Source organism: Gopherus flavomarginatus, chromosome 5 (assembly GCF_025201925.1).
Source record: "Gopherus flavomarginatus isolate rGopFla2 chromosome 5, rGopFla2.mat.asm, whole genome shotgun sequence".
Taxonomy (NCBI): Eukaryota; Metazoa; Chordata; order Testudines; family Testudinidae; genus Gopherus; species Gopherus flavomarginatus.
This window is the reverse complement of record NC_066621.1, coordinates 153,773,583-153,790,930: the sequence shown is the minus strand read 5'-3', so window position 1 is coordinate 153,790,930 and position 17,348 is coordinate 153,773,583. Positions and strand designations below refer to the sequence as shown.

Sequence of the window (17,348 nt, the reverse complement as noted above, 5' to 3'; positions counted from 1 at the left end):
TTTTAATTCCTTCCCATAAAGTAAAACAATGGATTAAGAAAGTTACACTAAGACTCTTTAAAAAATTGCTTACATAAGCAAAAATTAGAGTAATGGCATAGTATTCCCAAAGCCATTATGTTTTCTTGCAATATATCAATGTCTTTAAAAAAATACAGTAGTAAAGATTGAGGTATAACTTAAAAAATACTGGATAATCTTTTGCACTAAAATAGTCACTTTGTCTTCAGTAAATATCAATGGCCTCTTCTTTGCAGACTTTCTTCCCCTCAACTGTATGTATAACTTCCTGGGGCTGGAATTCTTCCTCCTGGTGTAAAGACTGAACTCTTTTTTACTTGAAGTAGCTGATTATTTTCTTGCTGCAGAGAGCGAGAGGAAATAGATTAAAGTTCCTGTTAATACAGTGAAATTTACATATTGACAACAGCTGGTCTATACTGAACAAGATGGTCTTTACCTCCTGGGCAGTAGGGGTAAACTGCAGTTATTCCATAGAGATGTGATCTCTGCTCTGGAAGATACTCATCAGTAAGGAAGCCATTGTCTTTATTCACAGCTATAACACCATCCCTATTAACAAAAGTGAGAAATACTTTAGTCTCCCACAGAAATAAATCCTCTTCCAGGAGTAGTTCTATGCTCATAGAATTTAAGACACAAGGTAACTGCATCAAGCTGATTCCTTGTGCTAGTTTTATTATTTTAATCAGCACAGGACAGAATCATTAAGGGAACTTTCCAAGGAGGTGGTACTGCCTCCCAAATTTCTGTGCCCTGGAACATTTGGAAAGGCTGTACAGGTTTAAATTGAAAATAATGTAACTGGATTGCATTAATGCCTGCAATGAGGTCAGGAATGTACCTTGGTGCCAGCACTGTCACTATAAGGTTTTTTTTGGAGTGGGTAGAAGAAACAGGAAGAGGGCCTTCATTATGGGGCATGTTTGGAAAAGGGAGTCAAGTTTTTATTTTTTTAAACACCAAGAGTAATAGCACTAGAGTTTTATAAAAATATAGCTATAGCACCATTCATAATTGTGAAAGCTGGGGGTAGGTTCTTAAAATAATTATACACTTTTGTACACTGCTTTTAATGCAAAGCGCATATTACATTTGGGCCTCCATTGTCAGGACTACTAAACAGAGCTGGCTTGAGGAATATAGGGTTGATTGTGTCAAATACACTACAAAGACGGTTTCTGTGAAAGTGACTAACTTGTATATTAGAGTCACTTGGGGGTTTTCAACTGAATTTTAGCTGGTTGTAGTATCAAGGAAACTTGGAAAACGAGAACTTGATATTCTTGTGAGTTAACTTTCAGTGTAAAACTGCTATGGAACAGAAAACTCCCAAACCACCCCATAACTGTCAATAATACAATAGGCTGGATTGCTGCTTAAAGATGACATGCTAGTTAGGTGACTATCTAGGGCGTACTAGTTACTAGCCTACCTTCTCCAGTCAGTGTGATAAAAGTGATTGGCGTAACTAACAATGCTGAAGGGGTAGTTGAGGTTATTCTGAATGACACGCCTTCCTGTTCCATCTGGTAACGTGCACTCCAGCTTCTTGGTACCTTTTACAAATAAAACATTTAATCAGGCAAGAAATAGTGTATTTTCCATGGAATTGTACTCAGGCTAGAAGGCCACAGCATACTGTGGCCTAATGATGATCATCAGAACAGTCGTGATCAGTAAATTTGTATCCTAGGTCCCTTCCTTCTAAAGAATGTGAAAATCCACATAACCGAGGATAACTAGAATTTTAGTTTTCTAGGGTGTTTTCTTTACCCTAGAGGGATTGAGTCTATAGTGGGAGTATAGAGACTGAAATGGAATTCCCAGTTTGAGGGCATGTATGCATCTACCTCTACTCAATCCACTACAGGGGCATAAAGGAAAGTACTTTCCATATATACTTGTTCATAAGCCAAATTTTTTTTGGTTAAAAAGTGAAGTATTAAGGGGGGCAGGGGTCAGCTTATCAATGGATCTTCACCAAAATTTGATTAAGCTCTATTCAATTGAATAATACTTTGTCATTTTGTTTACCTGGAGCGTTCACAGGCCTGGAGCCCCTCAGCTCCCAGTGGCTGCACTTAGCTGTTCCTAGCCCATGGAAGCTGCGGGACATGGGGGCCAGCATGTCCCTTGGCCCATGCCACTTCCTGCAGCTCCCATGGCCTGGGAATGGCAAACCACGGCCCCTGGGAGCTGAGGGGCTCCCTGCCTGGGAACACTCCAGGTAAATAAAATGTCCTGGCCCGCTAGCAACTTACCCTGATGGGCCGGGAGCCAAAGTTTGCCAACCCCTGTAATACAAGGTCAGCTTATGAAAGAATGATACCGTTTTTGCCACTTATACCTATCCATCTTGTAGGGGGGCGGGGGGCGGCTTATAAACAAATGAGCTAATGAATGAGTACATAAGTATGTTATTTTTGTCTATGTGCCTCTGTCAGAGGCTCAGTTCTTCAAGCTGTGTCACATATACAGTAGTTACTGAAAGACCCATGTGGATTCTAAACTCAGCCCTAAACAAATCTTAATACAAACTGCAGCTACACGTGTTCTCCTTGGTGCTGCATAGGTACAGGAAGTGTCCGTCTGTGTATAGCAGCCACTATGTTCTTGTGATGAAGTGTTAAATGCTGTGGTGTGTTAAATGCTACAATTCCATGTTACTATTCATGACAGGCAAAACAGCAGGCAAAAGAATTGCGGAGAAATCCAAACAAGGAATGCTTCTGTAGAAACTATAAACAGGCATCCCAATTTTAGAAGTTAAATTATTTCACCTTTCCTTTAAAAACAAAAAATCTATCCTAGGGAGTTAGTCACTTCTACTGCTTGGAGTTGGAAGCCTTTGTTCTGAATACTGTCCTCTGCTGGTGGCTCTAAAGCTGGTCTGCCCAACACCCACTTAACCTCTGAAGACATCCACACTTCATTCCCATACATAAACCTAACGTGTGGTAGAGGAAAATCATCCACAATGTTTTAGCTGATAGAGGCCAGCTAACACACTTAATGGAAAACAACATTACACAGCTTCACCAAGACCACCTTATTCAGTCGCATATTTTCAGAAGTCAATAACGTATTTTTTGCCTTTCAATCTAAAATTTGTCATGTTTAGACAGGCAGTGTGTGGAAAAAGTCCACTTCCTGTTCATTTTTTATAAGGGGGATGATGGGAGGTGAGGAAGTGAATGGAGAATTTTTATAGATGGGCTATGTTTCAATCTGTATTAGCTTAAGTTACCTGCGTCTGCCCAGCAAATCAGTTTGGAGAAAGGGTCAAAAGTCAAGCCATTTGGTAAGCCGATGTCTTTATTCACCAGAATCCTTCTGTTAGCCCCATCTACGGTTGAGGTTTCAATTTTAGGTGCTTCACGATTCCAGTCAGTCCAGTAAAGGTTGCTGTGGGGGAACCAATTAAACCACAGGAAGGATTCACAGTGAGTGAACCAATTTAAAAAAACAAAACCAAACAGAATTGGAAGAACAGTCAGAAAAGTCCCAGACCTCTCAGTCTGCTGTCCGGACCAGATCGTTAGTGGATGTGAAATTCCCTAAAAGGAAAGCTGACCAAGCTCCAGAATGTGTTTTTACAGCCAATCATTTGCAAGAATTAGACTGAAGCTATTCTTCTGTAATTAGGGCCAGTCCCATTAACTTTCTAGATAGCAAAGGTATGTACATGAGGTGTTGTAAGCCATCTTCATTAAAAAATGTGTTCCAAATTTGTACAAGATTCAAACCTTTCAGTGATATTTTAAATCTGAACTCTGAATATAACTGGCAAATTTAGCCAAATATTAAATTAGCAAATAGAAGAGTAAAAGTGTTTCACGCTCCGCTCTTGAGTGCTTCCTTCCTACACACTCTTAAGGAAATAACTAGCTGGAGCGTGTGCACACGAGAGAGAAATGTCTATCACACCAGACATTACCACTAGTCCTTGCTTTGCAGCCAGGTAGCATTTACTCAGATTATTTAGAGCACAAAGAGTTTTGTCTCAGGCCAGTGACTGACTGTAGGGGGCAGCATGCACCACAAGGAAAATTCAGCTCACTTATTCACCAGTGCTTTTCCAGTGGGGTAGCCAAAGTACTAGCAGGTTTGTCTAACCCTGTTGTGAGACCTGTTTACACTACAGCTTCCACTTTTGGACTGGTGCTAGTGGTGAATTATGGGTCTGACTTTTAACACTGAAAATGCAGCTCCCAGGTGCAGCATTGTAGTCAGTTGCCCTGTGGCTGAATCTCATTTCATTCCAACCCACCATATGAACATAATGACACAAAGGTCTGTAAGAATACAGCCCTTTACAAAGCATGGGTGCTGTGCTGCCATTTACCCTCTAATTGCATCCACAGCGATTGCACGAGGATTCACAAGGTCTGCATCAAACAGAACTCGCCGCTCAGAACCATCCAACCTTGCACGCTCAATTTTGTCCAGGCCGCTATCTGTCCAAAACATGGTTCTGCGGAAATAGTCAATGGTGAGTCCTTCGGGACTCATCAGGCCTGGAAGGAAGTGAAAAGAGAAACACTGTCAGTATATGTGCAAGGAAGGATTTTGTGATATTTACGTACAGTAGAACCTCAGGGTTATGACCACCTGGAGAATGGAGGTTGTTCGTAACTCTGAAATGTTTGTAACTCTGAACAAAAGGTTCTGGTTGGTCTTTCAAAAATTTACAACTGAACACTGTCTTAATACAGCTTTGAAACTACTATGCAGAAAAAATGCTGCTTTCCCCTTGATTTTTGTTAGTAGTTTACATTTAACACAGTACTGTACTGTATTTGCTCGCCCCCGTCTCTGCTGCTGGCTGATTGCATGCTTCTGCTGCCAACTGAGGTGTGTGGTTGATTGGTCAGTTTGTAACTCTGAGGTTCTACTGTAGTACTTTAAATTTTGTAAGATCATGTACTTAATCCTCCCTGTACCCCTACTGGTCCATCTAGCGCTCCTCCCCCAAATCTATCATAATTTGTGATGCCTCATTGGGAAAGCCAGGCAGATAATGGCTTGCCAAAGGTTATAAAGCACGACCACATCAAAGCTGGGATTAAAACTCAAAAATTCCTCCTTCCCAGCCCCACTGTGATTCTGCTATGTGGACACTTCAATGTCTCTATTCAAACCAGCCATAGTCAATCCAAAGGAAATGGTGATTTACCTGAGTTAATAATGGTTTCAGGTTCAGCCCCTGGTTCTAAACTTGCTCGGTTAACTGTCCGGCCAGCAACGTCTGTCCAATAGACCATTTTTTCCCGACAATCATAATCTAGTCCAACCACTATGGAACCCTGTAGAGATTTAAAATAGATATCCTTTTTTTTAACGTATTGTGGGTAGCCGTGTTAGTCTGTATCCAGAAAAGCAACAAGGAGTCTGGTGGCACCTTAAAGACTAACAGATTTATTTGAGCATAAGCTCCTGTGGGTTAAAAAAAAAAAAAACGCACTTCTTCAGATGCAGCTTATTCTCCTCTGCTGCAAAGGTCTTTACGTGGCTGCAGCTGATAGGAGGAAGAGTGGACTCAGGCAATCCTGCATGCCTGGCTCAGTGTTCTAGCCATAGTTTGAGGGTTGTCACTTTGGGTACCATTTGGTTAAAACGATCAACCTTTCTGTGTGCGGGAATAAGCTTGTGAGACATCAAAGTTCCAAACGGGTGGTTTATTTTAATTCAACCAGCTGGGCCCAAGTCTGTGCTGCTGTAAGTGGCTGCCAACTTGAGTTGCGTTTCAGCCAGCAGCGAATTTGAACCACTCCATCCATCTGACTTTTGTTTGGTATGAGATACTCAGGCTGGAAAAATGGAGAAGCACTTCCGTCTATTCTGAAGCACTGGTGTGTTACTGTCCAGATTTTGTTAGCTGCACGGCCTAGGAGTTTGTACTGAAATCTTTGGGCATTCTTATTTAAGACTGATGTCTCAGGCATATCTCCGTCTCCAGCTGGGCTTTAAAAAAACCTCTGGGATCAAGCAGAGACTTGTACAAGATTGTAGCTAAGACATGTAATGACCTTCAAGCTTTCAGGAGGGAATATTTCACAATTTAAGTATATTCCCTGCCCCTCCTCCCCCCTCAGATATAGAGTTGATGGTCATACCCCAATTCTTAGTGTCTCTCGATCTGTTTGGCCCCTTTTGAGATGTGTGAATAAGTGGCTTGTCTCTAATGGAGCGGGGGGAGTGGGGGAGGAGGAGGGAGAAAAGAAAGATACAAAAGGAGAAGGGGCTGTGGAAAGGTTCAAAGGTTCAAATACTTTCTCAACGAAGTATCTGAAGCAAAAGCTGGAATGGACGTTACCCTCTGCTCTCAATTATGCAATCTCCTACTTAGCCTGAAAACCACACCACCTTCGAGTCCGATTTTATTTTATCAGCTGGAGAAAGAGAAGAGAAACGACAAAACTGAAAATATGATCCTGATCCGCAAGCTGCGCCCAGTGGGTGAGGTGCTTTGTCCCCTTCTAGTGGGGGCTGTGTCACATCAAGGTCAATGAGTCTACTACAGCCTTGTCTACAAGGCCTGGGTCTTTCAACTCAGGAAGGAGCAGCACATACATTCAGAGCCAGAGGTTCAGTCCTAGCTCTGACAACGCAGCCGGGGCACGTTAAGACCAGTGGTGGTCTGTACAGGGAGCTGAACTGGGAAACCTCAAACTCAAGATATGCTTCCCTGGCCAGGTGGCGTGTGTAAGCCATGTCCGCCTGGTGTAGTGCTCTGTCTCCCTTTGCTGGGGGCTAGGTGCATAGCGATTGATTAGCCTGCTACAGTTTTGGCAAGAGAGCGGGATCTGGTTTTAACTGTCAGTCAATCCCCCCTCTGCCCAAGGCACTGGTGTTACATACAGATACGTTCCTTATACAGGCAGCTCATCTCCCAAGGCAAAGATTCTGTATAGACTTGTCACCACATAAGGTGCATCCTTTAAAGCCTGAGTTGCTAGACGCAATGCATTCTGGAGAAGATACTTTACATGCAGTGAGAGCAGGGTCTTTGCCATCTCTTTCTGAAGCCTGGTGCCGTTCAGAGGTAAATAGCCTATTTGCTGTCCCTGAGCATACAGCAGGAAGGTGCCCGCAGCAGGTGGAGTCACATCAGGACGCGGAGAGGGCTGGACAGTGGGAGGAGCAAGGCTGGGGAGACCTGTCAGTCAAACACAAAACTTTGTCAAAACTATGTTTGGATAAGAATTTTCCACCCAGCTCTAAGACTCCATGCGGGCAAGTGTGCACACATGCAGAGAGACAAGGTGGGTGACGTAATATCTTTTACTGGACCCACTTCTCTTGGTGAGCGAGAGACCAGCTTTCAATCTGCACCCAGTTCTTCCTCCAGTCCCACCCTTCTGAAACCTACCACACTGGAATCGGTGTGCGATGGATTACAATTCAGCTTCTTGATTTTTGATTTAGGGCCTGATCCTGCACTTGAAGCTGCACAGACATCTGGATCCCACTGCAGCATCAGGACCTTAATTAGTTATATCCCCTCTGTATAGACCCCTGGCTGTGACCCAAGCGAAGCTGCGAGCATTAGACGAGCAGCAGTGTGACCATTTTCCTCACCCTAACAAGCCTTTTGTTTCACACTCAGTTCCTCCCCAGCAAAGCACTGTGTACTCACACGGCGGGGGAACGCCAGGTTCCGATCTCGTTCCGTGAACCTCTCTGCCACTTTCATCCACGCACCAACAATAGCCACTGTTGCCATGACACTGGAGTGGGTTAAAGTTGCCCAGAGCGTCACACCGGGGTACGTACTGGTCTTCACGTGGCCTGCCACCGTAGTGCTCCAGAAGGCTTTGCCGCCAGCGTTCACACATGGTCTGCGGTCTCTGGGTGGGCTCTACAGCGAAGGGTGAGAGGTTCTGATGGGAGCCCGGCCAGAAGCTACTTACAACACACATAGGCCCTAAGCACAGGCGCCACATTGCAAGGCTCACTGGCTTTCCTGCACCAGGCTCATCAAGGATGCTAAAAAAACTTTAGCACCCAAAATAATTAAACTAGAAAGGACTATAGATCTTAATGGAAAATGCGCAGCCAGCTAACGTATGCTCAGGCTGGTTTAGAATAGCTTTCAGTGGGGTGGGGTCCCTTTAAGGATTTACCCGTTGTTCCCAGCCCAGGTCATTCTAACCAGTCCAACGCCACCCCTGGCAATCAGTATCCATTAAAAGAGATGGTGGACAGATGAGCACAGAAGCAGGGTCAATTACAGGAACAGGCTACTTGACTCTGGGCCCTAGAAACTGTCTGAGCCAATGATAAGGCCTGGAGAACGTCCGCTGTTTTATAGAGAACACAGTGGAAACTCTGGCTTAATCTTTAAATACTTTCCTAAGCAAAGGCTATAACCTTACTGCTAAAGAAGGGGGGTGGGTTCTGTTTGACCATCTCTTGGCACCACTGCGCTGAGTACAATTTGGAAATGGGGGATGCTGATCTTAGGCGGAGCCACCCCAATCGTGTGCCCAGAAGGGCAAAATGTAACCAGCCAGCGAGCATGGTGATGGGACGGGAGTGGAAGGGCGAATGGAGCAATCCCTTTCATAGCAATGTAGCTCTGACCCCAGGCGTGAGCACTGGGCATCTCACAACCTCCCTCGGAAGTGCCTTTGCCTTCAGCTCAGGATCAGGTACGAGAAAAGGCGGATTTGTGGGGCTGGGATCTCTAAGGGGAGATGAAACAGAAAAAAAGTCACATTGATTTGGAAGCTCCTCAGTGACCTTTTTCCTCCCCCAGTGCAGCAGGGGGCTGAGGCTCAGCGCCTCCAAGGGATTTAGGTGCTTAACTTCCAGAGATTTCAATGGGAGTCAGGTGTCGCAGTGCCTTCAGCCTGCTTGGACTTTGGATCCGGCCCTAAAAACATAAGAACGGCCGAACTGGGGCAGACCAAAGGTCCATCTAGCCCAGTATCTGTCTACTGACAGTGGCCAATGCCAGGTGCCCCAGAGGGAGTGAACCTAACACTTGCCCCATGTACTTTGCCTTACTCAGCAGGCAGATCAGTAACAAGCCATCAGAGGGACTTTAATACACCTGCTGCTATGGGCCTGATGCTGAGAGGTGCAGTGCACCCCAGCTCTGGTATATCATGACAACGGCCAGTAGAGGCTCCACTGTGCTAGGCGCCGTACAAATACCTAGGGAGAGACCGTCCCTGCCCCACAGAGCTTCCAATCTAAAGTGGAAAAGTGACTTATACCAGCTGGAAACAGACCCCATAGCACTTGGAGCCCAATCCAGTGCCCTGGCCCCACTGCCAGCAGGTGTGGAGGAGGGGAGAGGGAACAGGGTTCAAAGCCTCAACAGCAGCCCCTACGCAAGGGCTCATCTACCTCCCATTTCCACGCCCCATGGGGCAGGTGGAGGTGCCCAGGGCAGGGGCTATCTAGCACTCAGGAACTCGGGTGCATTTTACACTAGCTATGGCTGTGCACGAGGAAAAGCAGGTTTCATTGGTACCTGTGTTTGATCAGCGAAGGGCTGATGGCAGCCCACGGCAGTTCCCACGGCAGTCTCAGGAGGGCAGGGCTCACTCACCTGATGGCCTGCAGCGTGGCGGGGCAGTGCCCGGCGGGCGTCTGCTTCCAGCGATCTCCTGCCCGGCTCCATCCACACACCAGCAAAAGCCAGTGCTGCTGTGGCACTGCAGCGGCCTGTAGTTCCCCTCGTCGTCGCACTGGGGTCTGTGCAGCCCCAGGTGGGCAGAAACCCCTCGAAGCCCGTGGGCGGGCTGTGGATAGAGGCGCTCCTGTTCACACGGCGTCAGGCGCTGGGCGGTTTCTGCCCGCAGGCACGTGACAGTGAGCAACAGACACAGCAACGACACAGGGGTTACACCAAGGTAAAATCGAACACGCATGGACAGCCGCAGGCGGCGGGCATCCTAGGCTGAGGGAGGCCAAGTCTCCCCAAAAAACCATGGCCCCGCCAATGCCCCACCACGAGATGCTCCTCCTGCCTCCCGCTCTTCCCCTGTGGCCCCAGCCCAGGCTGCTCCTCTGCCCACCCTCCCCTCCGAAACAGGCAGGGGAGCCTGGGACTTGGGGGGGTCTGGGGCCGGTGCTTGGGCTGGCTGGCTGGGGCCGGGGCCGGCCAGCACTCCAGGCCGGCTGGTGGGACAGGACTCCCCTGGTCGCGGTAGGGGGCTTGGGTGGGGGAGGGGGTGGAAAGGGTGGGGCCTCAGGCTGAAGGGGCGGGGCCGGGGACTAGTCTCCCCACCACCCATGTGGACAGTCTTTCACTCAGGCCTTTCTCAGCTCATTCACTGCGGTGCTCCAGCCTCAGGCACCTTTGCATGGGAGGCAAATAGTATGAGCCTCTTTCTATAAGCTGGTAAACTGAGTCACAGACAGGTCAGGTGATCGGCCAAGGCCACACAGCATGTCACCGGCAGAGTCAGGAATAGACCCCATAAGTCACAACTGCTGCTCCCTTGCTCTAACCACTAGACGCCTCTCCCCTTCCCCACCTTGCAATCCAGTTCCCTTTACTTGTCCACATTTTGAAGGGGCAAATCTGGTTTTGGGTATTTGTTTTCATATTGCCCCCCATGGTGAACACTGGCCAAACCAGGCAGCTAAGCTTTGGCCATGTACATACGCCAGTGAATGGCGCTATACATTATAATCCGCTCATTAAAGTACCACACTCATTCATTGTTCTGCCCAGCACCAAAAGGGTTTGCCCCTGGGCCCTTCAGCAGGGCCTCTACCATTTGAGCCAATGGTGCACCTCTAGTAGCAGTAGTAGGCAATTATCCTCTAGTGGTGCAGTCAGTAGAAAGGGGAGCATTGTATACGTGTTGCCAGGGTGCTCAACTAAAGAGAACTGGGCTCGTGTGTTCAGTGACTTTTGTCCAGCCTGCTTGGGCAAGAGCACAGCAACTCCTCACTTAAAGTCGTCCCGGTTAACGCTGTTTCGTTGTTACGTTGCTGACCAATTAGGGAACCTGCTCGTTTCAAGTTGCACAATGCTCCCTTATAACGTTGTTTGGCAGCCGCCTGCTTTGTCCACTTTGCAGGAAGAGCAGCCCGTTGGAGCTGGCTGGTGGGGGCTCAGAACCAGGGTGGGCCAGCAGCCCCCCATCAGCTCCCCGTGTGGCAGCTGGCCAGCAGGCTATCAATTGCCAGCAGTTCAGCTGTCCCTCCCCACACTGCCATGTGCAGCTCCTGTCCGCTGCCTGGGAACTGCTCCTGGGAGCTTCCTGCTTGTGTGTGAGGGAGGGGGGAAAGAGGGGGGCTAATGTCAGGGTGTCCCCCTCCCTCCTGCTTACCCCACCTCCACAGAGCGGGGGATGACACGACAGGGCTCAGGACAGAGGGAGCTCGCTGGCAGCAGCTGCTGTCTCAGCTTGCTGATCTACTTAAAAAGGCAATGTACTTAGAGGGGGTGGGGTCAGCGTACTTAAAGGGGCAATGCACATCTCTCACACACATGGGGTGTGTCTCTGTCTCTCTCTGCCATGCTGTCTCCCCTCCCTCCATCTGTGCTGCCTTGTAGAGCGTGAGGCTACACTAACAACAATGGGTTAACCCTTGCAGGCTCAGCCGAGTGCTAGTTCATCATTTAGCAGTAAGGCATTCCCTGGGAAATATCCCACCCGCTTCCACCCTCTGACTCCACCACCTCAACCATTGCTGTGTACAGTATTAAATTGTTTGTTTAAAACTTTGTGTGTGTGTGTGTGTGTGTGTCTTTTGTCTGGTGAAAAACATTTCCCTGGAAACTAACCCCCCCCACTCCCATTTACATTAATTCTTATGGGGAAATTGGATTCGCTTAACATCGTTTCACTTAAAGTCGCATTTTTCAGCGTTACAACGTTAAGCAAGGAGTTCCTGGTCACAGAACAGGCGGCACAAGGGAAGCCAGTACAAGTCTAACAGTCACAGGCGGTGGGTATAAGAGGCCAGGGGAGGCCGGGCCTCTCCAAACAGCTGGCCTGCGGCCTTTGGAGTGTGCTGCCACCAAAAGACTGGGCAGTCTGGCCGTGGCCCCGCCCCCAATCGTCCTCTTCCCCTGAGGCTCCGCCCACATGGGGGCCTCACGAGATGGGGTGAAGAGGCACGTGCGAGCAGTGAGCAGCCAGGGAGGCCAGGAGAGGGGTCGAAGAGACATGAGTGGCAGACGGGGAGATTGGGAGTGGGTGGCCGAGCAGGGCCGGGGATGGGGCGTGGGTGGGGCTTTGGGGGGTAGAGGCTGAATGGGAGCAGGCCTCAGGGCGAGGCCACAGTCTGGGCGCACACAGCCTCCCCCCACCTTGGAGCAGTCACACTGCGCCCACGCTAGCAGTGTTTACATGATGCTCAGCAGAAGCATGGGCCAGTCCTGACGTTCATACTGCACCGGGCCTTCAGCCCGTGATCCCTTACCAGGTGTGCAGTGGAAGCCATCCCCTTGGTAGCCTGGTTTACAGCGGCATGAAAAGGAGCCGGGCGTGTTGTAGCACACGGCAGCTTGGTGACATCTGCCTTCGGCGCATTCATCCACATCTGCGGAAGGGAAAGGAAATGTTCGTTACCCAGGTGCAGCCGCCAGAGTGCTAACGTGTTTTGGGCCCCACACTACAGAAGGAATGTGCACAAATTGGAGAGAGTCCAGGGGAGGGCAACAAAAATGATCAGGGGGCTGAGGCACACGACTTATGAGGAGAGGTTGAGGGAACTCGGGTTATTTAGTCTGCAGAAGAGTGAGGGGGGATTTGATGGCAGCCTTCAACTACCTAAAGGGGGTTCCAAAGAGGATGGAGTTCGGCTATTCTTGGTGGCAGATGACAGAACAAGGAGTAATGGCCTCAAGTTGCAGTGGGGGAGGTTTAGGTTGGATATTAGGAAAAACTATTTCACTAGGAGGGTGGTGAAGCACTGGAATGGGTTACCTAGGGAGATGGTGGAATCTCCTTCCTAGAAGTTTTAGAGGTTTTTGAGGCCCAGCTTGCCAAAGCCCTGGCTGGGATGATTTAGCTGGGGTTGGTCCTGCTTTGAGCAGGGGGTTGGACTAGAGCGCTCTCGTGTTCCCAGAGGCTCACGCAGACGGTCCCGGCAGTTAGCATGCAATGACACTCATGGCCTGTTTCATGACAAGACACTTCTGGGCAGTTATGTCAGTGGGAACTGAAATACTGCTACATAATAAAGCTCCACCCTTGTGCTAACACGTATGGAAATGCAAGACTGAGCCATTTGGAACAGGGGCGGTCGCTCACCAGGGGGCTGTACAGCTCCTGGCACAGGGGGGCCCTGATCTCTGTGGAGACTGCTAGTTGTTACTGCAACAAACATAATAATAGTGGTGGCGGCTAGATCCCCACACCCAGCCTATAGTGATACATGTCTGTGTCCCCCCGCCCCAAACACACACACACTTCCGCCCCCCACCAGGAGTATCCCACAAGGCAGTAGTTTACAGCTGGTCTATACAACCCCACCCCAGCCCAGGGGCAGGCTCAGCGGTGCCGTGGCAGAGCCCAGGCTCAGTTGGTTTCCCACTCCCCCACTCGGGGGACGCAGCGAGGGTGCACTCCTGCTTATTCCCAGACTCAAGCTCCAGGTAGCCTGTGTGGGAGCGTAAGGGGGGGAGGGGGGACTGACTCCCTTGACCCCACAGAGCACAACCCGCTTTTAAGACCCTACTGAAATTGACCAATGCTGTAGCTGTTGATTGTCCCCAGCACAGAGATCAGGCCAGCTTCCCGTTCCATCGGTTTCCACAGCGTCTAGGAACCTAGCTATGGCTGAGGGCCTCCTTTTTGCTATTTGTGTTAGGGCAGTACCCCGGGATCAGGGAAGTGCAACCCACGTGTGAGCATTTGGATTCCCACACGAGGTCTTTCTGACCATCCCTTATGTCCTGACGGCAACCCAGAGTGCACCCGTCAGTGCTGCTCTCGCTGCCCCAGCAGCACCTCCAGCTGCCGCACGGCGGCGAACGTATTCGGCACCGTAAATACAGGACAGCACCTGGGGAGGGGAGGAGAAGCCCCCCCACAAAAGAACGTTCAGTGCCTCTGCCAAGAGGCTGGCTTTCCCCCTTCGGTAGGGAGCACTTTGGCTGTCCACGGCCCCGGCTGGAGGCATCACCAGAGCCTCGAGGGGTGGACTCGGTCAACAGGTTGCAAACCCTTCATGACGCAGAAACCGATCCCCTCCGATCCCCTCGACGGCTGGCTGTGGTGACGCACATCGCGGCAGCCCTTGCTGCCTCAGGCGTACCAGACTCTCAGGCCACGCTCTGCAGGGGCTCGTGGAGAGGAATGCAGGAGTTCAGACCCTGGACTAGGCATCTGTGTAAGGGAATAAAATCCCTCCTTATGCTGGCTCTCCAGCCCTCGGGCAACCAGACTAAGCACCCATTTGCTCCATCTCTGGAGCAGGGGGACGGGGGAGTGGGCGGGGCCTTGGCTCGTCCCACCCACTCACGGGCCAGCACAGCTGAATTGGCCCGGGGTAGGGGCTGCCATAATTTACTCCTGGTCCAAGCCTGCAGCCAATTGCTACCCCACCCCCATGTCTCTCCCCAGGGGGCAATGAAGAGCAGAAGAGGATTCTGGGTCTGAAGTCACAACCCAGTCCTGAGGCTAACGGAGAATCCAGTCCTGCTCCTGCTGAAGACACTGGCCCCATGCCCGCTGGCATGAATAAGCACAGGAGATGGGTCCTGGGCAAGGCGCTCTCTTGCGGGGAAAATCTAACAGGCATAAGGCTCGCAGTAACCCGGCCTCCTCCTGCCCAGGCTGTACGTTCTGTAGCCCAACAAGGGCTTGGAGCAGGGGGTTGGACTAGATGACCTCCTAAGGTCCCTAAACTTTTACGATGATTCTTCTTCCTCTCTGAGGACAAATCCCATGCCTGGGGACTTCAGGCTAACATGGGGATCATTCAGTGTAGAGACGGACTCAGAAGAGCCCCAAAGGACCCTGGCCTCTAGGGGTGTTCAAAATCTCACCCCAGAGATGCAGCTGCATCTTGCAAATGACCTTTCTCTTTGGAACAGGGTCATGCCAACATCCCCTGAACGTTGAGTCCAGATCTGGATTCTGCAGTGTGTCATCACCAACCCAAATTGGCATCAGGAAGCACCCCAGAGGGAGAGAGGAAGGTGAGGAACCCAGCCAGGCCAGTCTGAGTGTACATACCAGAGCAATTATGCCCGTTGCCTCTATAACCCGCCAGGCACACGCAGCTGAATGAGCCGCCTCCGTGATGAATGCAGCGGGCGCGGTCTGCCGAAGCACAGGTGTGGCTGCCGTCTTCGCAGGGGTTGGATGGCGGGGGGATTGCTGGAAAGGGAACGACATGACACAAGGATTGTGAGTGGCCTGGGGCTGCCTGCTCTCTCGGACACCTAGACTTTAATGCCAGAAGGGACCATCGTGATCATCTAGTCTGACCTCTGCACGTTGCAGACCATGGAACCTCACCCGCTCCTGGCCATCTAGTGTCCCATCACCAGCCATTGGAGATATTTGCTGCTGGCAGTGGCAAATCGGCTACATGCCATTGTAGGTGGGCTCACTGGAGCATTGGGCACCGCAGCGAGAGAGGTCTGGCCCTGGCCCGTCTGCCATTCAAAGGAATAGGCACAACAGTTCCCTACAAGGAAAGCGTCTTCCCTGCGGGAGCGGGTTTTACATGGTCACATAAATGACCAGCAGCCAGGCAGCCCCCTCCATTCCACCGGACCATCACACGGCAAATGGGTGAGGCCCTGGCACATCACCACCCTTTCTATGCTTCCACTCCCACAGCACAGAAGGGCACGGCAGGGCTGGGAGGGGGGTCTGGCTCGAGTGCGCTGTGCTCTGGTGATGCCCACTGGCTTTACAGCCCAGGGGAGGTGGGCATTACAAGCCACTACAGCCCTCAGGCTGCTTTAACGTGTGCTGATGGCCTGCACTGAAAGATAGTGGAAGGCCACCTTTGCCCTTTCCCGCCTCCCAGGGCCCATCTTCGCTGCAGGGTTAGCCTGGTGATTTGCACCCGGGTCCGAGCTCCAGGTCAGCCTCACCCAGGTGCGAGCAGCCAGCCCACAAAGCCCTACCTGTGTCACTGGGCCCTCACTGGTGCTGTGCTCCCCCGTGCATGTCAGTCGGGCTTCTGGGGGGCGCCTCCCGCCGCGTGCAGGGAGCTGGGCCACAGTGAGTGGCAGGAGAATGTCTCTGTCCTTCTGGGTGCGCGGGGGGCATTGTGGGACGGCGACGGAGGACTAGCAGCACTCGAGTGAGCTACCTGAGTGAAAGCCACCCCTGAGCGCTCTCGCCCCACCGAGCTCAGGGGAGAGGGTTCAGTGTGCGGGCCAACGCCTTGGCAAGCGCCCGGACTAGCGCGGCGGTGACGACCCGAGGTGTGCCGAGCGCAGCACTGGTGCAGCTCAGGAGCCAGTCCTCCACCACCCTTACGCACAGGCGGTCCCCTGGCAAGCAACGAGGCAGCTCCCGGGAGGGCAGCACCAATCAGGGTGAATACGGGTGGCACAAGTAGGCCCTCACAGAACGTGCCCCGGCCAGTGCTTGGGGCCAACTCTGGAGTAATTGCCAGGCAATGGCAAAGCTCCCTCCGACTCCAGTGGGAGCAGGATCCTGGGAGAGAAGCCGTTGGCACGTGCTGTAGCAGGCAGGGAACGTACAGAAGGGGTGGAGGGAGACTCACACATGGGCTTGACACTTACGCACGCACACGGGCCTGTCGCCTGCCAGCTGGTACCCGCTGGGGCACTCGCACCTGTAGCTGCCCGGAGAGTTGATGCACACGGAGCGGTGGCCACATCTGCTGAGGCTCTCTGCACACTCATCGACATCTGAGCAGGAAGAGAAGAACCCGATTACACAGCCGGCTGGGTAAAACATTGGCTTTCACACTTCCCGGGGGCCTCGGCGCAGGGGTCTCCATTTAAACCGGCTGATCTGGAGTGAAAATGTTTCCTTCCTAAGCACCTGTTTGGCTCTCTTTTGGCAGGAACATTTCGCCCCCGTCCACTAGAACCAGGAAAGGGCGAGAGAAACATCTGCAGATGTTTTTAAGGGGAAGCAGATCTCTGAGCCCTCCCCTTTCACGTACTAACAAACAGCAGCTCAGTCTGTGAGAAAAACTCCAGCTCGACTCAAACACACAGAGCCCGATCCTGAACTCGCTTACACCAGTGTAACCCCACTGATGTGCATGGCAGAATCCGGCTCCAAACATCCCGCTTCCCCCCAGACATGTGTATATAATTTCCTCCCTTCCAGAAAAATTCTTGGGAGACTTCCCCCTCCTCCCCTAAAAATGTTCAACATAATTAGAGCAGGATGACAGGGCTAGGC

General features: G+C 50.9%; 1 protein-coding gene across 1 annotated transcript in view; it reads right to left on the bottom strand.

Moving 5' to 3' along the window:
- Positions 1-147: 147 nt before the first annotated feature.
- NID2 (nidogen 2) overlaps positions 148-17,348 on the bottom strand; it is a 49,869-nt gene continuing 32,668 nt past the window's right edge. The window contains exons 10-21 of the mRNA XM_050954591.1: positions 16,715-16,843; positions 15,183-15,326; positions 12,421-12,540; positions 9,587-9,829; positions 7,664-7,885; positions 7,014-7,183; positions 5,201-5,330; positions 4,370-4,541; positions 3,272-3,429; positions 1,457-1,580; positions 461-573; positions 148-362 (exon numbers count right to left, since the gene is read on the bottom strand). Of these exons, the coding sequence (XP_050810548.1) occupies positions 352-362; positions 461-573; positions 1,457-1,580; positions 3,272-3,429; positions 4,370-4,541; positions 5,201-5,330; positions 7,014-7,183; positions 7,664-7,885; positions 9,587-9,829; positions 12,421-12,540; positions 15,183-15,326; positions 16,715-16,843 (1,736 nt within the window). The 3' untranslated portion in view covers positions 148-351. The remainder of the gene's footprint in view (positions 363-460; positions 574-1,456; positions 1,581-3,271; positions 3,430-4,369; positions 4,542-5,200; positions 5,331-7,013; positions 7,184-7,663; positions 7,886-9,586; positions 9,830-12,420; positions 12,541-15,182; positions 15,327-16,714; positions 16,844-17,348) is intronic.